We start from the raw sequence: 17,598 nt of genomic DNA on the forward strand, positions 1-17,598 counted from the left end.
GCTCATGAAGTGGCGGACGAGGTCCTCTCCAAAATCATCGAAATTGTTGATGGAGTTTGGTTTGATCCTGGAGTACCAGTCTCTTGCCGCGCCAGTGAGCGTCGTTGGGAAGGCTCTGCAGATGAAGCCGTCGGAGGCGCCGTGGAGGAGCATCATTGTTCTAAATGTCTCCAGATGATCCACGGGATCGGTAGTGCCGTCGTACTGAGGGACGGCAGGCATCTTAAATCCTCTGGGTGCTGGAGCACTCAGGACATCCTTAGTGAAGGGCGTTCTGCTTGAGAACGCTCTAGAGGCGGGCCGGCTCTGATCCTTCGCCAATTCCTCTATCCGGTGGTTCATCTCCTCCATTCTCTGTAGCAGCGGATCCGTTCTGCGGTCTGGGGACCTGATTCTTCCCGCAAATGGGCTTGCCGCAGAACCGGACTGACTTTCCGGACTCCTACGACGAGGCCGAGATTTTGCCGGTGGCAAACGATCTTCGTGAGGCCGGTGCCTCTGCGTGGAGCGAGACCGCGATCTTTCGCGGTGATGAGGTTCTGTCTGGGCATGCCTCACTATGGGGCGATAAACTTGTCTAGCGGAGTGATGAGTTCTGCCCTCCCCATGACGTGATGACTCTCCCCTGTGGACTCCTTGGGCAGATCGCGGGGCCTCCGGAGGAGGTGGAGGGGGTGCTTGAAGTAGTTGTTGGTACTGACCAACAAGGGCCGTCATCTGCTGGAAGAGGGCTTGGACTTGCTCCGAGGTGGGCACGGGATTGTGGTGCTCCGAGCGAGAAAGGCTTTGGTCGGCAGAAGCTGCCACTACCATCGAGGCGATTCGACCGCTCCGGGTCCTGCGAGGTAGCGCGGATTGGTCGTTCTGCGCAGAAGCTAACCGCGCACTCTTGCGCCCTGCCATTTTGTAAGTGAGATGTAAGAACAGCTTTTAGTTCTAGGTCCCACGGATGGCGCCAATCTGTTAGACCAAAAATCGGTAACAGGTACAGCAGTGGCGTAAGAGCTGAGAGCGAGTGACGAGGGAGGATGAGTATGAGTCCTGTGGTGAGTGCTTAGTCCTGCACAAGGCAAACGAGGTCAGAAGACCAGACCGGATTTTACTCCGGACAGGTCCTTCGACACTCAAGTCAGTATGAGCAAGAGTGAAGGGAAGTCAGAGTTTTTAGGGAGAAGAGGGTTTTTAGCATTACCCATGAGTCTGAGCTTTAGTCCCCTATTTATAGGGAAAATCTGTTGAGGTGTCCTGGACAGGTGTCCAGGACAGGTGGCGGCCTGTGAGAGGCTGGATCTCACCTACTCTGAACAGGTGGCAGCCTGTGAGAGGCTGAGTCTCACCTACTCTGGGACAGGTGGCAGCCTGTGAGAGGCTGGATCTCACCTACTCTGAACAGGTGGCAGCCTGTGAGAGGCTGAGTCTCACCTACTCTGGGACAGGTGGCAGCCTGTGAGAGGCTGAGTCTCACCTACTCTGGGACAGGTGGCAGCCTGTGAGAGGCTGAGTCTCACCTACTCTGGGACAGGTGGCAGCCTGTGAGAGGCTGGTGTTTTCACACCCCATCAGGTTGTGCCCCCAAAATCATTTCCATAGGATGATCGCAACCCTCCAATCTATAGAGGTTTCCATAATATGTTGTTTCTAGTTAAGAACGGAGGGCTAGAATCAGCCTATGGAAATGATATTTTGGGGCACAACCTATTTACATTGTGGCCCATCAAATGGACTGGTTTGGATCATCCTATGGTGTGGGCTGTACAGTTCATTTTGTAAAGTATGGGTGGGGCCTACCTTGTTCAAAGATGTCAGCAAATTAGCAAATTAACTGTTGAGCCCACCAACGGTTCTTGTTGGAGAGAGAGAGAGAGAGAGAGAGAGATACCGGTTTGGAGTAGCCGTACTGGTTGTAGAGTAGAATAGGCCCCTTTTTATAGGGTTCCTATTGATTTTTTAATAAAATATGGAGATGCTGAGGCGACAGAAGTTGTATCAAATGATTAATGCAATCATGTACTTGAACTAGAACTTATGAAATATGAAGTAATATTAGATTTTGGTGATGTTATTGTTATTTGATTGTTCTCCAATTAAATTGTCTGAATTATTTAACAAGATACTGAATTTTTTAATTTTATAATTATATAATAAAAACAAAAATATATTATATTCAGCAGACCCCCATCGTACCCGTATCCTATTTGTTTAAAGGGATTTGCTAGGGTCCACCGCAAAAGGCATTTCACGGCTGGTCTGTCGCATCTCAGACCAGCTACCTTGTGAATGAAGACAACAACTTTTGTCTCCACTCACGAGGTGGCTGATCTGACATGCGACAGACCAGCCGCGAAATGCCTTTTGCGATGGACGATAGCAATTCCCTTGTTTAAAAAATCACGTATCCATGTACCCGTATCGTGTCGTACCTGCACCCTGTACCCGTATCCGTGCTTCATAGCAAAACAGTTTAAGTCAGTATTTGTGTTTTATTTGCATGTAACAGCTTATTATTAGAATAAATAAAACTCAAATGTATTATAAATTTGTGTCAGTAGTATTCAGAAAATAGTAGGATAAAAAGGATCACGAATTGTCCACAGAATCCATCAACCGTATGAATCGGACGTGTCTGGACCCTGGGTACTTTGCACATTCATAAGTATTCATGTAATAGAGATGAATTGTTTAGTGTGTTTGAGACAGGTTGTTGAGATTTGCGACAACCGTACACTATGACTGCTTTGTCTTAATCGATGAATTGTCTAATGTGTCTCATATAGCCACATGTTCTCAGCAAGACACTAGAGCGTACATGTAAGACTGCTTTCAGGATAATAGCCAGTCTTGGTCCAAAACATCTAGACTATGATTTTCAATTTCTTTGCTGGTTTATTATGGTATCAAGGACATGAATATTGACAAACTAGAAATTGGTTTTGCAGACATGCTGTGAATGTGGAGAGAACCTTCAGTTATGCCCCATCTGCCGGAGCGAGATCAATACCAGAATAAAGCTCTATTAAGACTCCTGTCTTCCTAAAGCGGGTCAGATTGTGGAATTTCTCTATAAAGCTCTGTTAAGATTCCTTGTCAATTGCTTGTGGAAAAAGGGTTCTGATAATCTGATAATGATGAAGGAAAATAGTTGTTAGAAATCTTTACAGTTCGGCAAGTTCACCCTTCTGTACATGCTGTTTTCAAATTCTTTGGTGAGCTCTGGCTGTAATTTTATTTTTTCTATCGCAACATAAATTAAACAGCCCTTCTCGTGTTTTAAACTAGCTAAGGTATGAGATTTCTCTCTCTCTCTCTCTCTCTCACTCTCTCTCAAACACACAAATTTATACACATTCTTTACGAGGTTGAGATTTTCTTGTCATACGAAGGCACGTTTGCATGAATTCAGGCGGATTCAACATCCATATAATCCCCAAACGTCAATTCAATACAACCTCTCTCATTCTCCATATGAACCCCAAACATATGAATCCACATCACTCTTTGGTTCTTTCAACATTTCCATTCTCCTCACACATAATATTGTGGAGCTGAACAGACTATTCTTTCCCATCCTTGACAAAATGGATGCAACTTGCTTTTGAATTGGGGCAGAATGCAGAATGGGTGTGCAGAAATGGAGGCAAATGGGAGCTCCTCGGAAACTACTCCGACATGGTGGCAATGCACGTGACATTGAAACATACTTCAACCGGACAATTTTGAAAACATCGATTGGCCTGGGTGTGACAAATTTTGAAAATTGGCCAAGTAGTTTCGAAATGACAGGGTTCAGTGTCAGAGCAGCCGTCTAGTGGCTGTGTGATCCAATCAGACAGGGGGTGCATCCGATCGGCCACTACTACGGCTCCCTGGGTTTTCCCTGAAAATTTGGGAATATTTAAATGGTTTTGATTTCTCTTGGTGGTTCTGTAATTTGCTCTAGAAGATTTCTTTTTCCTTGACTTTCAGGGTATCCACGGGTGGCCGTGGGGGTTCTGCTCGTTCGAGAAGGGGTGGGGGTGTGGGTTCTGCTCGTTCGAGAAGACTTGGGTCATCATCGGAGCACTTGACTTGCAGTTGGTCGCGAGCCGGACAACAACGAGGTGTTAACGGATGCCCCTCTATTCCAGAGGAAAGCCATAGCCCATGATGGTGAAATTTTTGCACAGGCGACCCTCTATTCCAGAGGAAAGCCATAGACCATGATGGTGAAATTTTTGCACAGGCGACCGAGCACAGCCAAGGAGTCTTCCCTTGGGTCCTGAAATACAAGTTATTGCTGTAGGTGACACCCTATAGAGTCCAGCTCGAAATCCCTCACCAGTGGTACACTTTTGAAAAAGTCAAAGATTTGAGAATTTGCGGGTCTTGTAGGCCTCAATCTTGCTGCTCAAAGGAAGACGTAGAGGTATTGCTCTTGCCATACGACTCTCGGGGATTATTATGTTCCTTTGTTGGGGAAAGGGATAGGTTTTATAACACATTCCATTTACAGGCTGAAGAAATTTGTGCAGAGGGACAACTTTGTGTTGTCTTGTGGATGTGGTGTTATGCGTTTTGCGTTTAAAGAGTGGTACTGTTGACGTCATTGATCAGGGGTAAGCAATTTACTCTGACAATGGAGGCTTGGTGAAGGTATGATCATCATCATGCATTAGCAACTTGTTGCTCTGAAAGATAAGAACTCCCAGTGAAGTTATAGTTGTCACCAGAGAAGATCCGAGAGATCTAATGAAGTTATAGTTATCATTAAAGAGGAAATTCGAAATCCAGTGAAGTTGTAGTTTTCACCGGAGAATCAGGAATCTCTGGTGAAGTCATTATCACCAGATGCCGGGAGGCCTGACCAAGTTTTAGTTATCAGCAGAGGATGCTAGAAATCTTGTGAAGTTATAGTTATCACCCGGGAATCAGTGAGATTTTGTGAAGCTATAGTTATCACCAGAGGCCGGTAGATCTGACGAAGTTATATTTATTGCCAGAAGAGACTGGAAATTCGATTAACTTCTAGGTATCAGGAGACTGGGGATCTCACGTTAAGTGATAGTTATCACCAGGAAACTAGGAGATGAGTCGGGAAATTCAATGATGTTCTAGGCATCACCGGACCAGGGATCTCATGTGAAGTGATGGTATCAGATTAAGTTGTAGTTCTCGTCAGAGGATATTGTTATAGTGTATTCCCTAAAAGCCAATCATTGTTGTAATGAAATCATTGTTGTTGAAATTTCGTGACATCTATTGGGTTTTCTACAAGAGTGTGTGATGTGCTTATTGACACACGTCCGTCTTTAGGCAGCATCATAGGAATCGTAATGGTCATGGATTTACAGATCCTTTGGAGCAAGGAGATATGACATTTCAGCTCTTTGCAGACCTAGAAGTTGATATGACATTTCAACTTTTTGCAAACTTAAAAGTTCCTAGTTGGGGTTGAGATTGGATATCTCATGCCTGTAATAACTAGCATCAGACCTGCCTCTATACACGCATTGGGGTGGCTTATTTCGGTCACTAGGGTAGTAGAACCTTAACATGTAGAATGGGTGTGATGAATAGTTCACTCACTAAACTGGGTCACTTTACAGAATAGCATGTGGACGAGGATATAGATATGGTTATTCTGTCAGTCAGTACCCTTTAATATGTTCTTTGACTTGAGGGGTCATTTTGGTATGTGGGCTTGCCTTATCACTTTGGTTTATCTCATAATAGTTCCCGGTCCAGAATCACTTGCGAGTCATGCTAGGTCTTGGGTAACCCATGGATCAATAGTGATGCCCAACAATTACATCTGACTAGACGATTTGATAAATTGTTTATCAGGAGGATTTTGAAATACAATGATTTTTTCAAATGGTGTTTGCAAATGCATTTGCAGGCTCAGGCTGATAGATTGAAAGGTATACCATTGGGTGGGCCCATGGGGTAATTGATGTCCACCCTTAGGACCCAATCCAACAAATGAGGATCAGAGGAAGGACGTATGCATTGGATGTGATTAAGGGTATGTTGATCTGACAGTCATCTTCTGGGTAATGTCCTAGTAGGGGCCACTTGCCTAACGCAAACGTAGTAGACTGCATTGTATGAGATCGCAGTTGGGCCCATTGCAGTTTCTGCATGATCGGCTATTGGATCCCTGCATCAATTCCAATCATGACTCGCTTCACCCATACAGATCGATGGACGATATAGATACCTGATTTAATGGTTTTCATGGAAATCCACTGTATAAAAAGGGAGGAGACGCACCATACATATGGTGTGTGTGCAAGTTAATTAATGAGGAGGTGCACCATACATATGATATAAACATGTTTATTAATGTTATTAATTAAACATGTGCAAATTGGAAGCTCAAATCATACTGGCTATTCATTCTCTTGAATAATATCGGTTGAACTTAAAAGGAGAGGGGGATATAGATTAAAAAGAATTTCTAATTTATGGGTTGCTAATTAAAAGTAACTCTATGTGTATGTTTTTTTGAAATGAACTTATGTGTTTGTGAAATTCGTTTTCTACATATATGGAATTTTTTTTGGCAACTATTAAAATAAAAGAGTTTTATTTTATGAAAAACTTCTAACTAAGATGAATCTAAATAGGAAACAAATTTTAGCAACCAATAAATAGAAGGAAAGAGTTGGATGCCCTTCTTCTAACCCTTGGACACCCAGCCTCTCCCCTCCAACTTCAAGTTCTCTCCATTTGTCTCTTTCTTCTAGTTCTAGAAAAATAAAGCCACCGGATTTTTGCACCATGTTTTTGTAATTGGGATTGGAACCAACCTCCAAGGAGAAGAGTTCTCAATTCCTTCAATCCGTGCAACTGATAGAAGCCACTACTTCGACTTCCGGAGCGTTAGGGTTTGAGAAATGTCCTTTGCCAAGCAACGAGTGGATCAAGCTGTGGTTATCAATCCGATAATCTTGTGGTATCGTTCTCTATACTCTAGAATTTTAATTTCTGACCAATGAAATCTAGTAAATCGGATCATGGGCTCAAGGTTTTAAAATTTTTTGTTTTTCATGCTGTCAAATGCTTCCGTTGTGCGAATTTCTTCCCATTCTGCCCTTCATATAATGGAGATCGGGTGAAGTTGTAGTTATCACCAGGGGCAAATAACTTGTCATTTTAAAAAGGCGGAGGCCTGACTGTTGGGCGCCAAAATCAATGTCGTCCGATCGGACTAGGTTGACAAGGCGACCTGTCTAATCGGATGAATCCCCTCTAGACTGCCATTTGTCCCTTTTGTGTCGATCGGCCCATAAGGTTTCCCTTTTTCCGTCTCCTTGACCAAATCCCTTGAACTTCCCTCCAAAGCACCTTCAACCACGATTGCCCGTGCCTCTTTACACAATCGCATCTCTCATTCAAATCCAAAACTTTTGCCCGGGCAAAAGTTTTGGATTTGAATGAGAGATGCGATTGTGTAAAGAGGCACGGGCAAAAGTATTGGATTTGAATGAGAGATGCGATTGTGTAAAGAGGCATCGACAATCGTGGTTGAAGGTGCTTTGGAGGGAAGTTCAAGGGATTTGGTCAAGGAGACGGAAAAAGGGAAACCTTATGGGCCGATCGACACAAAAGGGACAAATGGCAGTCTAGAGGGGATTCATCCGCCTTGTCAACCTAGTCCGATCGGACGACATTGATTTTGGCGCCCAACAGTCAGGCCTCCGCCTTTTTAAAATGACCGCACAATGCCATCATTCGTCTCTTTTCGAAGAGACATTTGTGTACGTTTGAAAAGGTGAGATGAATGGTACACCTTCCATTCCAATAACATGGCATCCCACCATATTTATGGTGACATAACTAGTATTCATAGTTACATGTGGCTCCAGGCCCTAAATCTTAAGTGGCGACTCTAATTGCACCCCATGGAGTTTCCTCTAAAATTTCGTGAAGGGGATTAAAAGGAACAAAACATCCATAGAGTGAATAAAATAGTTTAACAACATGGCTTAAAAAATAAACAAACCTTGATTTGGGACATTTAATTTTTTCTAGAGATAGGGGTACTGTTTTACAAAGTCTCTGATGTATGTGTGAGAGAGAGAGACCATGACCCCTCTATGTGGGGGAGAGAGAGAGAGACCATGACCCCTCGCTGTCTCTCTCCACTTGACAAACAAGTATTCCATGGAGAGAGAGAGAGAGACCATGACCCCTCTCTGTCTCTCTCTACTTGACAAACAAATATTCCATGGAAACTACCTACATGGCTTGCAAACATGTCCTTATTCCAAGGATTTTTCAAGATCCTTTTTATCAAAATCTAAGGGGCGTTTGGATACGCGGAGTTTAGAATCCGGAATTTCTTCAAAATTGTAGCTAAGAGACGAGAGAAGAAGCGGACCAGCCGTCGTTTTTTACTCGTTTTTTACTTTTCGCCCTTCTTTCCGTCAGCAAGAGAGTAGCAGATCCTCCTATATTTCCAGGTTTTAGAAATCTCGGGATGTGGGAGAGGTTTTTAAAACCTGAATTTCTCACTTAAACTCCAAGAAACACTGTCAGGACAGCATACAACAACTTGATCATGAACCTTCTTTTACACTGTTTTCAAGCTAAAAATCTGGATTCTAAAATCCGCGTACCCCTAAAAGTTCTGACAAACTAGTGGAGAATGGTGGCATGATGATGCAATCAATCGTCAGAAGACCCATCTTGAAAAGGACATATCCCCTCATCAGATTTCGGATTGAGGCAATTCTGGATAGCTGGATGGGGGTTTCACTGTTCATGCTGATCTGGACAGCCCCTCATCCAGCGTTTTATCTACCGTGGTATCTTTAATATAAAAAAACGCATGAAAAAACAACCATACTGGTTTTGGCTTCTTATTCTCCATTTATTAAAACCTTATAAACCGTATTGGTTTTGGACTCCACCAAAATATCCCGAAAACTTCTCCCAACAAAACCCAATTGTACATGAACACTATTTTCATTCTTCCCATCGAATTCTACTTAAATTTCCTATTTTTAAAATAAAATAAAATCTGGTGTGTTCGGAGACCATTCCAAAAATGCATTACTTCATTTTTTTAGAGAAAAGTACCTGTAAGCCCAATGGTCCCCACCTTGACATTCCCATCTTCTTTTGATGATTCCAAACTCAAGTGATTTTATTTCACTAATGCGTTGGATTGTCTTAGTTGTAGATCATAATAGTGTGATATCAAGGTTGATCGGATCAAATCCAAGAAGCTCTTATTGGATCGTATTCGGAAGGCCAAAGTCATTGGAGATCCAAGAAGCTAGAAGACTTGAAGTGATGCAAAGTGAAGATCATTTTCTTTGAAGTCATTTTAGATTGTAAAGATCCAATCCTAGTTTGGGTTTTGAGAAGCATAAATGAAATACACACTCCTAAATGGACTAAATGATTAAGTGATTGTCCTTGTGGTGTTCCAAGACTTTGGAACCCTCATAACAATCCCAACTATGTATAAAATTGGAAGTCCATGAAGCCCAAAATAAATCAGCAAAACAGACTTGAAAACCTGCTGAAATAGGCTTCTCGGAACTCCGAGAGAATTCTCGGAGCTCTGAGCTCAGAATTCCAAGAGAGTCGTCAGAGCTCCAAGAAATGATCCAGTGACTAATATTCCAATCTCTGTTTGAATTCCCGAAACTCCGAGAGTAATACTCGGAACTCCAAGAATTTCTCGGAACTCCGACAACACTATGTCGGAAAAAATATATCCGTTGGGGTTTTTCGCAGAATTACGACTATGTGCCTCAAACGGTCATTTTTGGGTTTTGTCTATATATATGAGATCTAAACTTCACCATAAATTATTCTAACACTCTAAAATTATATTGGAACATCCTAAGAGTGACTCAAGCTTGTTTTATGTTTCTCATCATCTAGATTAAGGATTTGGATCATAGGCTCTCATTTGTATATCATCTTCAAGATTGTAACCCTTTGGACGGGATTTTTTTGTTCTTTCTTTTTTGATAAATCATTGTATTTGGGCAAGTGTTCGGAGAAGCGAAGCCCTCTCTCCGTGGTGAGGATTGCCACCAAGGTTAAAGCAATTGAAGATTATAATTGGCACCGGTCTTCGCCAAGGTTAAGAAGATCAACATAGTGAAGCCATCAACGTGTTGGGTTGGTGGAATGGAATAGGCCTCGTGTTTGAGGACCGAACCACTTTAAATCTCGGGTGCACTATTTCTTGACTCTTACTCTTTGCATTTGCATTGCACTTTAGATTTAACTTACTTGCTTAAATTATTTTTGATCTCTTAATTGGAGTTTAAATAATTGGGTTAAAGTTTTCAAAAGGATAAATCTTGTTTTTATAAAAACCTAATTTCCCTCCTCCTAAGTTGCCAATCATCATACTCGGGTATCATTGGAATTTCACTTTGTATCAAAGGCTTGGCTCTTAGAAGAAGATTTTTTTAAAACTTTGGTAAGGTTTTTCAAAATCTAACAAGGGAAAGATCGTTGGCAACTTTTCTAATTGTGAAATGACAAACATGATTGGAACCGGACTTCTGGAAGGCCATTCCACAACTAGACCTCCGTTCTTTAATGGGTCCAACTATGGACATTGGAAGACAAGGATGCGCATCTATCTTTCAATAGATGTGGAGCTTTGGCATATTGTTAATAATGGATACACTTTGCCTTCCAAGCAATTTGAAGAATGGAGTGTTGTAGAGAAAAGGCAAGCCAACTTGAACTGCAACGCTATTAATTCTTTATTTTGTGCCTTATGTACGGAGGAGTTCAATAGGGTAGCTCTTTTATATTCCGCCAAGGTTATTTGGGATACCCTTGCCATTACCCATGAGGGAACATCTCAAGTCAAGGATTCCAAAATAAACTTGTTAAAGAGCAAATATGAAATGTTTAGAATGAATCTAAATGAAAGTATTTCCAAAATGTATACCCGATTTTCTAAAATTATAAATGAATTGACTAATCTTGATAAATCTTATCATAATGATGAGCTTGTGGGTAAGTTGCGTAGGTCACTTCCTCCACATTGGGATCCAAAGGTTACCGTAGTACAAGAATCAAAGGATCTCTCTAAGCTCATTTTGGAGGAGCTTGTAGGATATCTTATCACTCATGAGATGGTCCTCACTAGCCGACAAGAGAAGAAGAAGCCAAAAGAGAAAGAAAAGAAAGTAGGTCCCTAGCACTCAAAGCCTCCAAGGCGGACTCATCATCCTCAAGTGAAGCAGATAGTGATGAAGAAGAAGCTTTGAGAAAATTCAAAAGCTTATGGAGAAAGAAGCACAAGAAAGATAAAAAAAAGAAGAAAGAAAAAAAAGAAAGTGACTTAGAGGGTGGAATAAGATACAACAATTGTAAGAAGACGGGACACAAAAGACCAGAGTGTCCACTTCTCAAGTCATCATCCTCGAAGTACAAATGAAAGAAGAAAGATTGGAAGAAGAACAAAGGTCTTGTAGTCGCTTGGGATGCGTCAAGCGCTTCAAGCAAAAGCTCAAGTGAAAAGAAAATAAATAAAGATGATTTATGCTTTATGGCTCTCACCCATGAAGATAAGGTAAATTCAAACCCTTCTTATAGTTCATCTAATAGTGGTAATGGAAGCATGTCTTATGATGAATTGTGTAATACTTTGCATTCCCAAATTTTAAAAAATAAAATTCTTAAGAAATCTATTTCCAAATTAGAAAATGAACTTGATTTGGTGAAAAATGAATCATCTTCTTCCATATCACAAGCTCAAGTACAAATTGAAAATCTTAAACTTAAGATTGAAACCCTTAAGGTTAGTTTGGATGAGAAAACTTGCCAAATAGTTAAATTTCAAAATGTGGCAAGCTCTTCCAAATGTTATGAAGATGAGAAAAATGAGTTGTTGAAACATATAACCCATCTTCACAATGAAAATGAAAGATTAAGATTACGTCTTCATGGATTTTTAAATAGTGATAAAATCATTGACATAATCTTGAAGAAAGCTAGTCATAGACCTAAGCATTTGTTTTATGATAAGACTAGTCTATCTAACCCTCATATTGGATGCCATTATTGTGGAATTTATAGTCACTATCAATTCCAATGTGCATGTAAGATTAGGGATAGTGGTGGGACCAAGAAAGCTTGGGTTCCGAAAGCCCCCACATGATTCTATTCATATTTTTTATCGTAGATTAGGGGCTAGCACTTAAATTTGAATATCATTCTATTATGGTCTTTAAAATCCTCTCTTGTGTTGAATTAGTATTCTAAATAGGGGGAGTTCAATGTTTGATTTTTTCCTTGAAAAAGAGGGAGCTTAAAATTGAATATTTTATCCCTTTGATTTTTTTTCTTGCCCATCTTTTTGTTGATAACAAAGGGGGAGAAAAATCTAGAGTAAGAAAAAGATGTGTGCTTTTATTGGAAAATCTCTTGTGCTTGTCATCATAAAAAATATGGGAGATTGTAAGCCCAATGGTTCACACCTTGGCATTCCCATCTTCTCTTGATGATTCCAAACTCAAGTGATTTTATTTCACTAATGCGTTGGATTGTCTTAGTTGTAGATCATAATAGTGTGATATCAAGGTTGATCGGATCAAGTCCAAGAAGCTCTTATTGGATCGTATTCGGAAGGCCAAAGTCATTGGAGATCCAAGAAGCTAGAAGACTTGAAGTGATGCAAAGTGAAGATCATTTTCTTTGAAGTCATTTTAGATTGTAAAGATCCAATCCTAGTTTGGGTTTTGAGAAGCTTAAATGAAATACACACTCCTAAATGGACTAAATGATTAAGTGATTGTCCTTGTGGTGTTCCAAGACTTTGGAACCCTCACAACAATCCCACTATATATAAAATTGGAAGTCCATGAAGCCCAAAATAAATGAGCAAAACAGACTTGAAAGCCTGCTGAAATAGGCTTCTCGGAGTTCCGAGCTCGGAAGTTTGAGAGAGTCCTCGGAGCTCCGAGAAATGGTACAGGGACTAATATTCCAATCTCTGTTTGAATTCCCGGAACTCCGAGAGTAATTCTCAGAACTCCAAGAATTTGTCGGAACTCCGAGAAAGTCTCTCGGAGCTCCAAGAACACTATGTCGGGAAAAAATATATTCGTTGGGATTTTTTGCAGAATTATGACTATGCCCCTCAAACGGTCATTTTTGGGTTTTCTCTATATATATGAGATCTAAACTTCACCATAAATTATTCTAACACTCTAAAACTATTTTGGAACATCCTAAGAGTGACTCAAGCTTGTTTTATGTCTCTCATCCTCTAGATTAAGGATTTGGATCATAGGCACTCATTTGTACATCCTCTTCTATTGTAACCCTTTGGAAGGGATTTTTTTTTGTTCTTTCTTTCTTGATAAATCATTGTATTTGGGAACGTGTTCGGAAAAGCGAAGCCCTCTCTCCGTGGTGAGGATTGCCACCAAGGTTAAAGCAATTGAAGATTGTAATTGGCACCGATCTTCGCCAAGGTTAAGAAGATCAACATAGTGAAGCCATCAACGTGGTTGGTTGGTGGAGTGGAGTAAGCCTCGTGTTTGAGGACCGAACCACTTTAAATCTCGGGTGCACTCTTTCTTGACTCTTGCTCCTTTCATCTACATTGCACTTTAGATTTAACTTACTTGTTTAAATTATTTTTGATCTCTTAATCTTTAATTGGGTTAAAGTTTTTCAAAAGGTTAAAAATTCATTTTATAAACCTAATTTTCCTCCTCTTAAGTTGCCTCCATCATACTCGGGCCTATCATTGGAATTTCAGTACGGAATGTGGATCATAGTTTTGAGAAATTACGGATTTCGGGTACTTGTTAAAATAATCATCAAACACGGGTGATTCTTCAAAAAAACGGGTGGTAAAGAGACCCCAATACCCTTCTGATATTATCAGAAGTCCTTGTATGTTGCCCTTCCGGACAAACTCACAACCCGAATAAAAATTATTACTCACTTCTCTTTTGGTTGAGAACGGCTACATTATTAAATATTTTATTATTTACACATGTCTTTTGGTTAAGAACGGCGATGTTATTGAATATTTTATTATTTCTCACGTCTCTTTTGGCTTAGAACGTCAACTTTAATGAATATTTTACTGTTTCTCATGTCTCTTTTTGGCTGAGAACGGCACCGAATTCTAAATTACGCCACCGAAAACATCACCAGATTCAAGAAACACTCATCGTTTAAAGATATCAAGTACGCCGCCGGATTCTAGACTACGCCGCGAGAATATCGAGTACGCTACCGGATTTTCTGGGTTCAAACTTGTGTTTCAAACGTATCGAGTACGCCGTCGGATTCTAGAGTACGCCGCTAGAAGGCTGCCGGAATATCAAGGGGTACACCGGCGGAAATAGGGTGTACGCCGATGGAATTGAGGGGTACGCCGGCAGAAATAGTGGGTACGATAGCATAAATAATGGGTACGCTGGCGGAATCTCATACAGAAAGGCGGTATTATTAGAAGACGTCACCGTTCCATATTGATGTCCACGTGTCGTGGATCCGACCATCTATGCATATTGGCGACGACCAAGATTTAAACAAACCCAAGGGACTCTGGGTTCACAGGAAAATTTCAAATCAAAACCAAACCAGCTGTGTATAGAGGCACCTGTTGACGTTTTTAGTGTGGCCCACATTGGTGGGACCCACTTGAAGAGTGAACGTTGGTTTTCTATTCCCTTTATCCACATAAGTTCTATTCACAAAAGGAGTCTAAGAGATAAGTCTCAAGTATTTGAAACCTTGTGAAACACAAAGAATTTGTAGCATGGGAAGATAAGTGAGATCCAACCTCTATATATATGAGTGTCCGTTTGATGGGAACACCTTCATACGGTATAGCTAAAGTTCCATCTAAAGAGAGCGTCCCTAATCTGAGAGGAGAATCTGTGCTTGCGATTCCATTGATCGAGGCTTAAGGTCTTCTTAAGATTAGACAATCTCTCTTGTTCGTGTGCGCAGCAGAGATCGTATTCGTTGTTTGTCGAGGTTCAAGAGAGTCGTGATCTTCAATTCTAATCACCATGGCCGGAGTTAAGCTCCGCATTAAATTGGTCCAATAAAATCTTTCAGTTGGTATCAAAGCAGCCTTTGTACTGTGGCGATTGATCTAAGAAAGATCAATTCGTTAAAACAGAGAATTCAAATTGATTTTTCATAAATCTGCTAATTATAATTTAGTAGACAATTGAAAAATTGATTTGAATCATAAAGTATATGATAAACCTATCCCTCCAGTGAAGTTATGGCTAAGAAGCCATTAAATTCTGTAAGGAAACATGAAGTTTCAAGTTTCTGTGATATTTCAATCCGGTGATAAAGAGGTCAAACCTGCGATCGGACCATGCGGTTATAAAGTGGGCGGATCCACGGTTCCAATGGCACCAACTACAGGTCGATCCGACGATTAAATCTTCGCCTACAATTTATTGAAGTTTTCTAGAAGCTAGAAACGAAGTGGGTTTCTGAAATACAAAGAACTAGTTGCAGATTCGTGCGATGCACAGGGCGGCCCAAAAAATAAAGCTTTATAGAAAGAAAAAACATTCGTAAGGAAGATTTAGAGGGAAAAAAAACAGCACCTTCAGGCAATAATTAAAAATAATAATATAAAATATCTGAGACTCCATAAAAATCAGCGTAAAGGGCGAAGGGAAAAAAATACTTAAAAACCTATGTCAAGGGGGCATAAAAATAACTTACCTGCAAAAATTGTATATGAAATTAAGGCAATGGAAAATACAATTGGGTAGGTGGCCTGTGTAAATTGGGTTCTATATCATTTTCAGGCTGCCCGGTATGTAGAATCACATGTAGAGCAACTATTTGAACTGCGATAAGGACTATATATGCCGACATTTCGAAAACAGAAAACAAAACAATAAGACATGAACTCTCTCACATTTCTTAGCATTAAAGTGCTCATGTATGGACACACCAGTTGTAGCCTATCTAATTCTTATTCTTACTTTCAATATTACAAATCTGAATCTATCTTCAACAATGTTGGAAATATAAATAAAGCCCAAAAGAAATGGGACAGCTACGTGGTAGTGCAATGTTCTCGCAAAAGACTCTTTTGATTAATTGAAAAACCTAACTTGTATTTGTGGTAAACTTAATACATCAAATAAATTTAATCAAGCTATATGTAAATTGGAGCCAACTAAGTGACAGACAACTAATCCCAATTCAAAGGATTAGCTTTTATACATTGAAACTTTGTTTTCTGATGTGGTTTGTTTCAGGGTTGCCAGAGCGGGAATCGAAAGCGGGAATCGAAACGGGAATCGAAGGCTCCCAGGGAAGAATCCTACTTCCTTGGTTTGTTTATTGTTCATATGTAGAAAGGAACTACATCATATCACGAATTATGTAATAAATTTTCAATAGAATCTGATATATGGTGCATCTTCCGGATGTTGGCCATTTTCATTGAGGAAAAATGCAGTCATAGAAAAAAAAGGGGGCTTATGAGTTTAAGTTTCCACTGATGAATAAAAGAGACATGTCCAGATTAGCCTGAATAAATATGTTGAACTGATCTAATTGTCGTTACCATGTTCTGTGTTATAGTCAACTTTGGTCAGTATTACACAAAATTATCCAAGACTATAAAGATTCAAGCATCAATGTGGCACCGTATACCTGTGACCCAAGCTTTCAAAGATCGGAAGCTAATATGAAGAAAGAAAGATGTATTGGGCTTTAGTCAGGTGTTAAATTAGACATGTTCAACAAAACTCTGCAAATTTATAGAGTTGGAGCTTTGTACAAAAAGATGAAACTGATCAATTGATCCTGCATGTAATCTTTATTTTTAACATCCATGTAAGAATCAATAAGAAAACCAGCAAAGCTGAAAAAATCCAAGACCAATGTCAATATATAAAGCAATACCAATGAAAATACCAATACCAATGGACATGTGTATCTTGTGAAGCTAATATATAAAGCAAAATTGCAATGAAGTGTACTGGGGCATATTGAGATGAATAGTCAAGTGTCTGCCTAGCAGAAATATTTGGAGAATTCTTACTTAGAACTTGGACGAATGTGTGTGTAGGGAAAAGTGTTACAATAGGGATGGAAGTTTAATGGATGATCTATGGCTAATGCAACACTTGAATCATATTAAAAAATCTAGAGGACAAGAACCCAAAAAAAAAAAAAAATTGAAAGAAAATGAAGGGAAAAAAATCAAAATCAGGATTATTGCTATTGTCGATAAGATTCCAAATGCATGAAAAATGTGTGTGTGTGTGTGTGTGTGTGTGAGAGAGAGAGAGAGAGAGAGAGAGAGAGAGAGAGAGAACCTTTGGGTAGCAATGTTTCTCATCAAAGTCCAAAATCATTTGGTGACCAGTATATGTGACATGCATTTACATGCCTAAAGGAGGTGAGGAGGGAAAATAACAATCGTCTTGGGACTAAGAACATGCAAAGGTTAAAATCTGGAGCTAGCATTACCATGAGTGCCTGTACAAGAAAAAAAACTCAACCATTGAAAATAAGTTTAAAGGCCTTTGAAACATATAAGTAATGGTGACGAAATGCAGGAAATCTGGGTAAAAAGTGCTTCAAATTTATCGATTTATCCCTCGACTGGGCAACGAT

General features: G+C 40.2%; 1 protein-coding gene across 1 annotated transcript in view; it reads left to right on the forward strand.

Moving 5' to 3' along the window:
* The window catches only part of LOC143862562 (E3 ubiquitin-protein ligase RGLG2-like), a 40,830-nt gene extending 37,531 nt beyond the window's left edge, over nucleotides 1–3,299 (forward strand). The window contains exon 12 of the mRNA XM_077373631.1: nucleotides 2,937–3,299. Coding sequence (XP_077229746.1) covers nucleotides 2,937–3,017 — 81 coding nt within the window. The 3' untranslated portion in view covers nucleotides 3,018–3,299. The remainder of the gene's footprint in view (nucleotides 1–2,936) is intronic.
* The last annotated feature ends 14,299 nt before the right edge of the window (nucleotides 3,300–17,598 follow it).

Source organism: Tasmannia lanceolata, unplaced genomic scaffold (assembly GCF_043159265.1).
Source record: "Tasmannia lanceolata isolate RefF3 unplaced genomic scaffold, GAP_Taslan_0.1 ptg000037l, whole genome shotgun sequence".
NCBI classification, from domain to species: domain Eukaryota; kingdom Viridiplantae; phylum Streptophyta; class Magnoliopsida; order Canellales; family Winteraceae; genus Tasmannia; species Tasmannia lanceolata.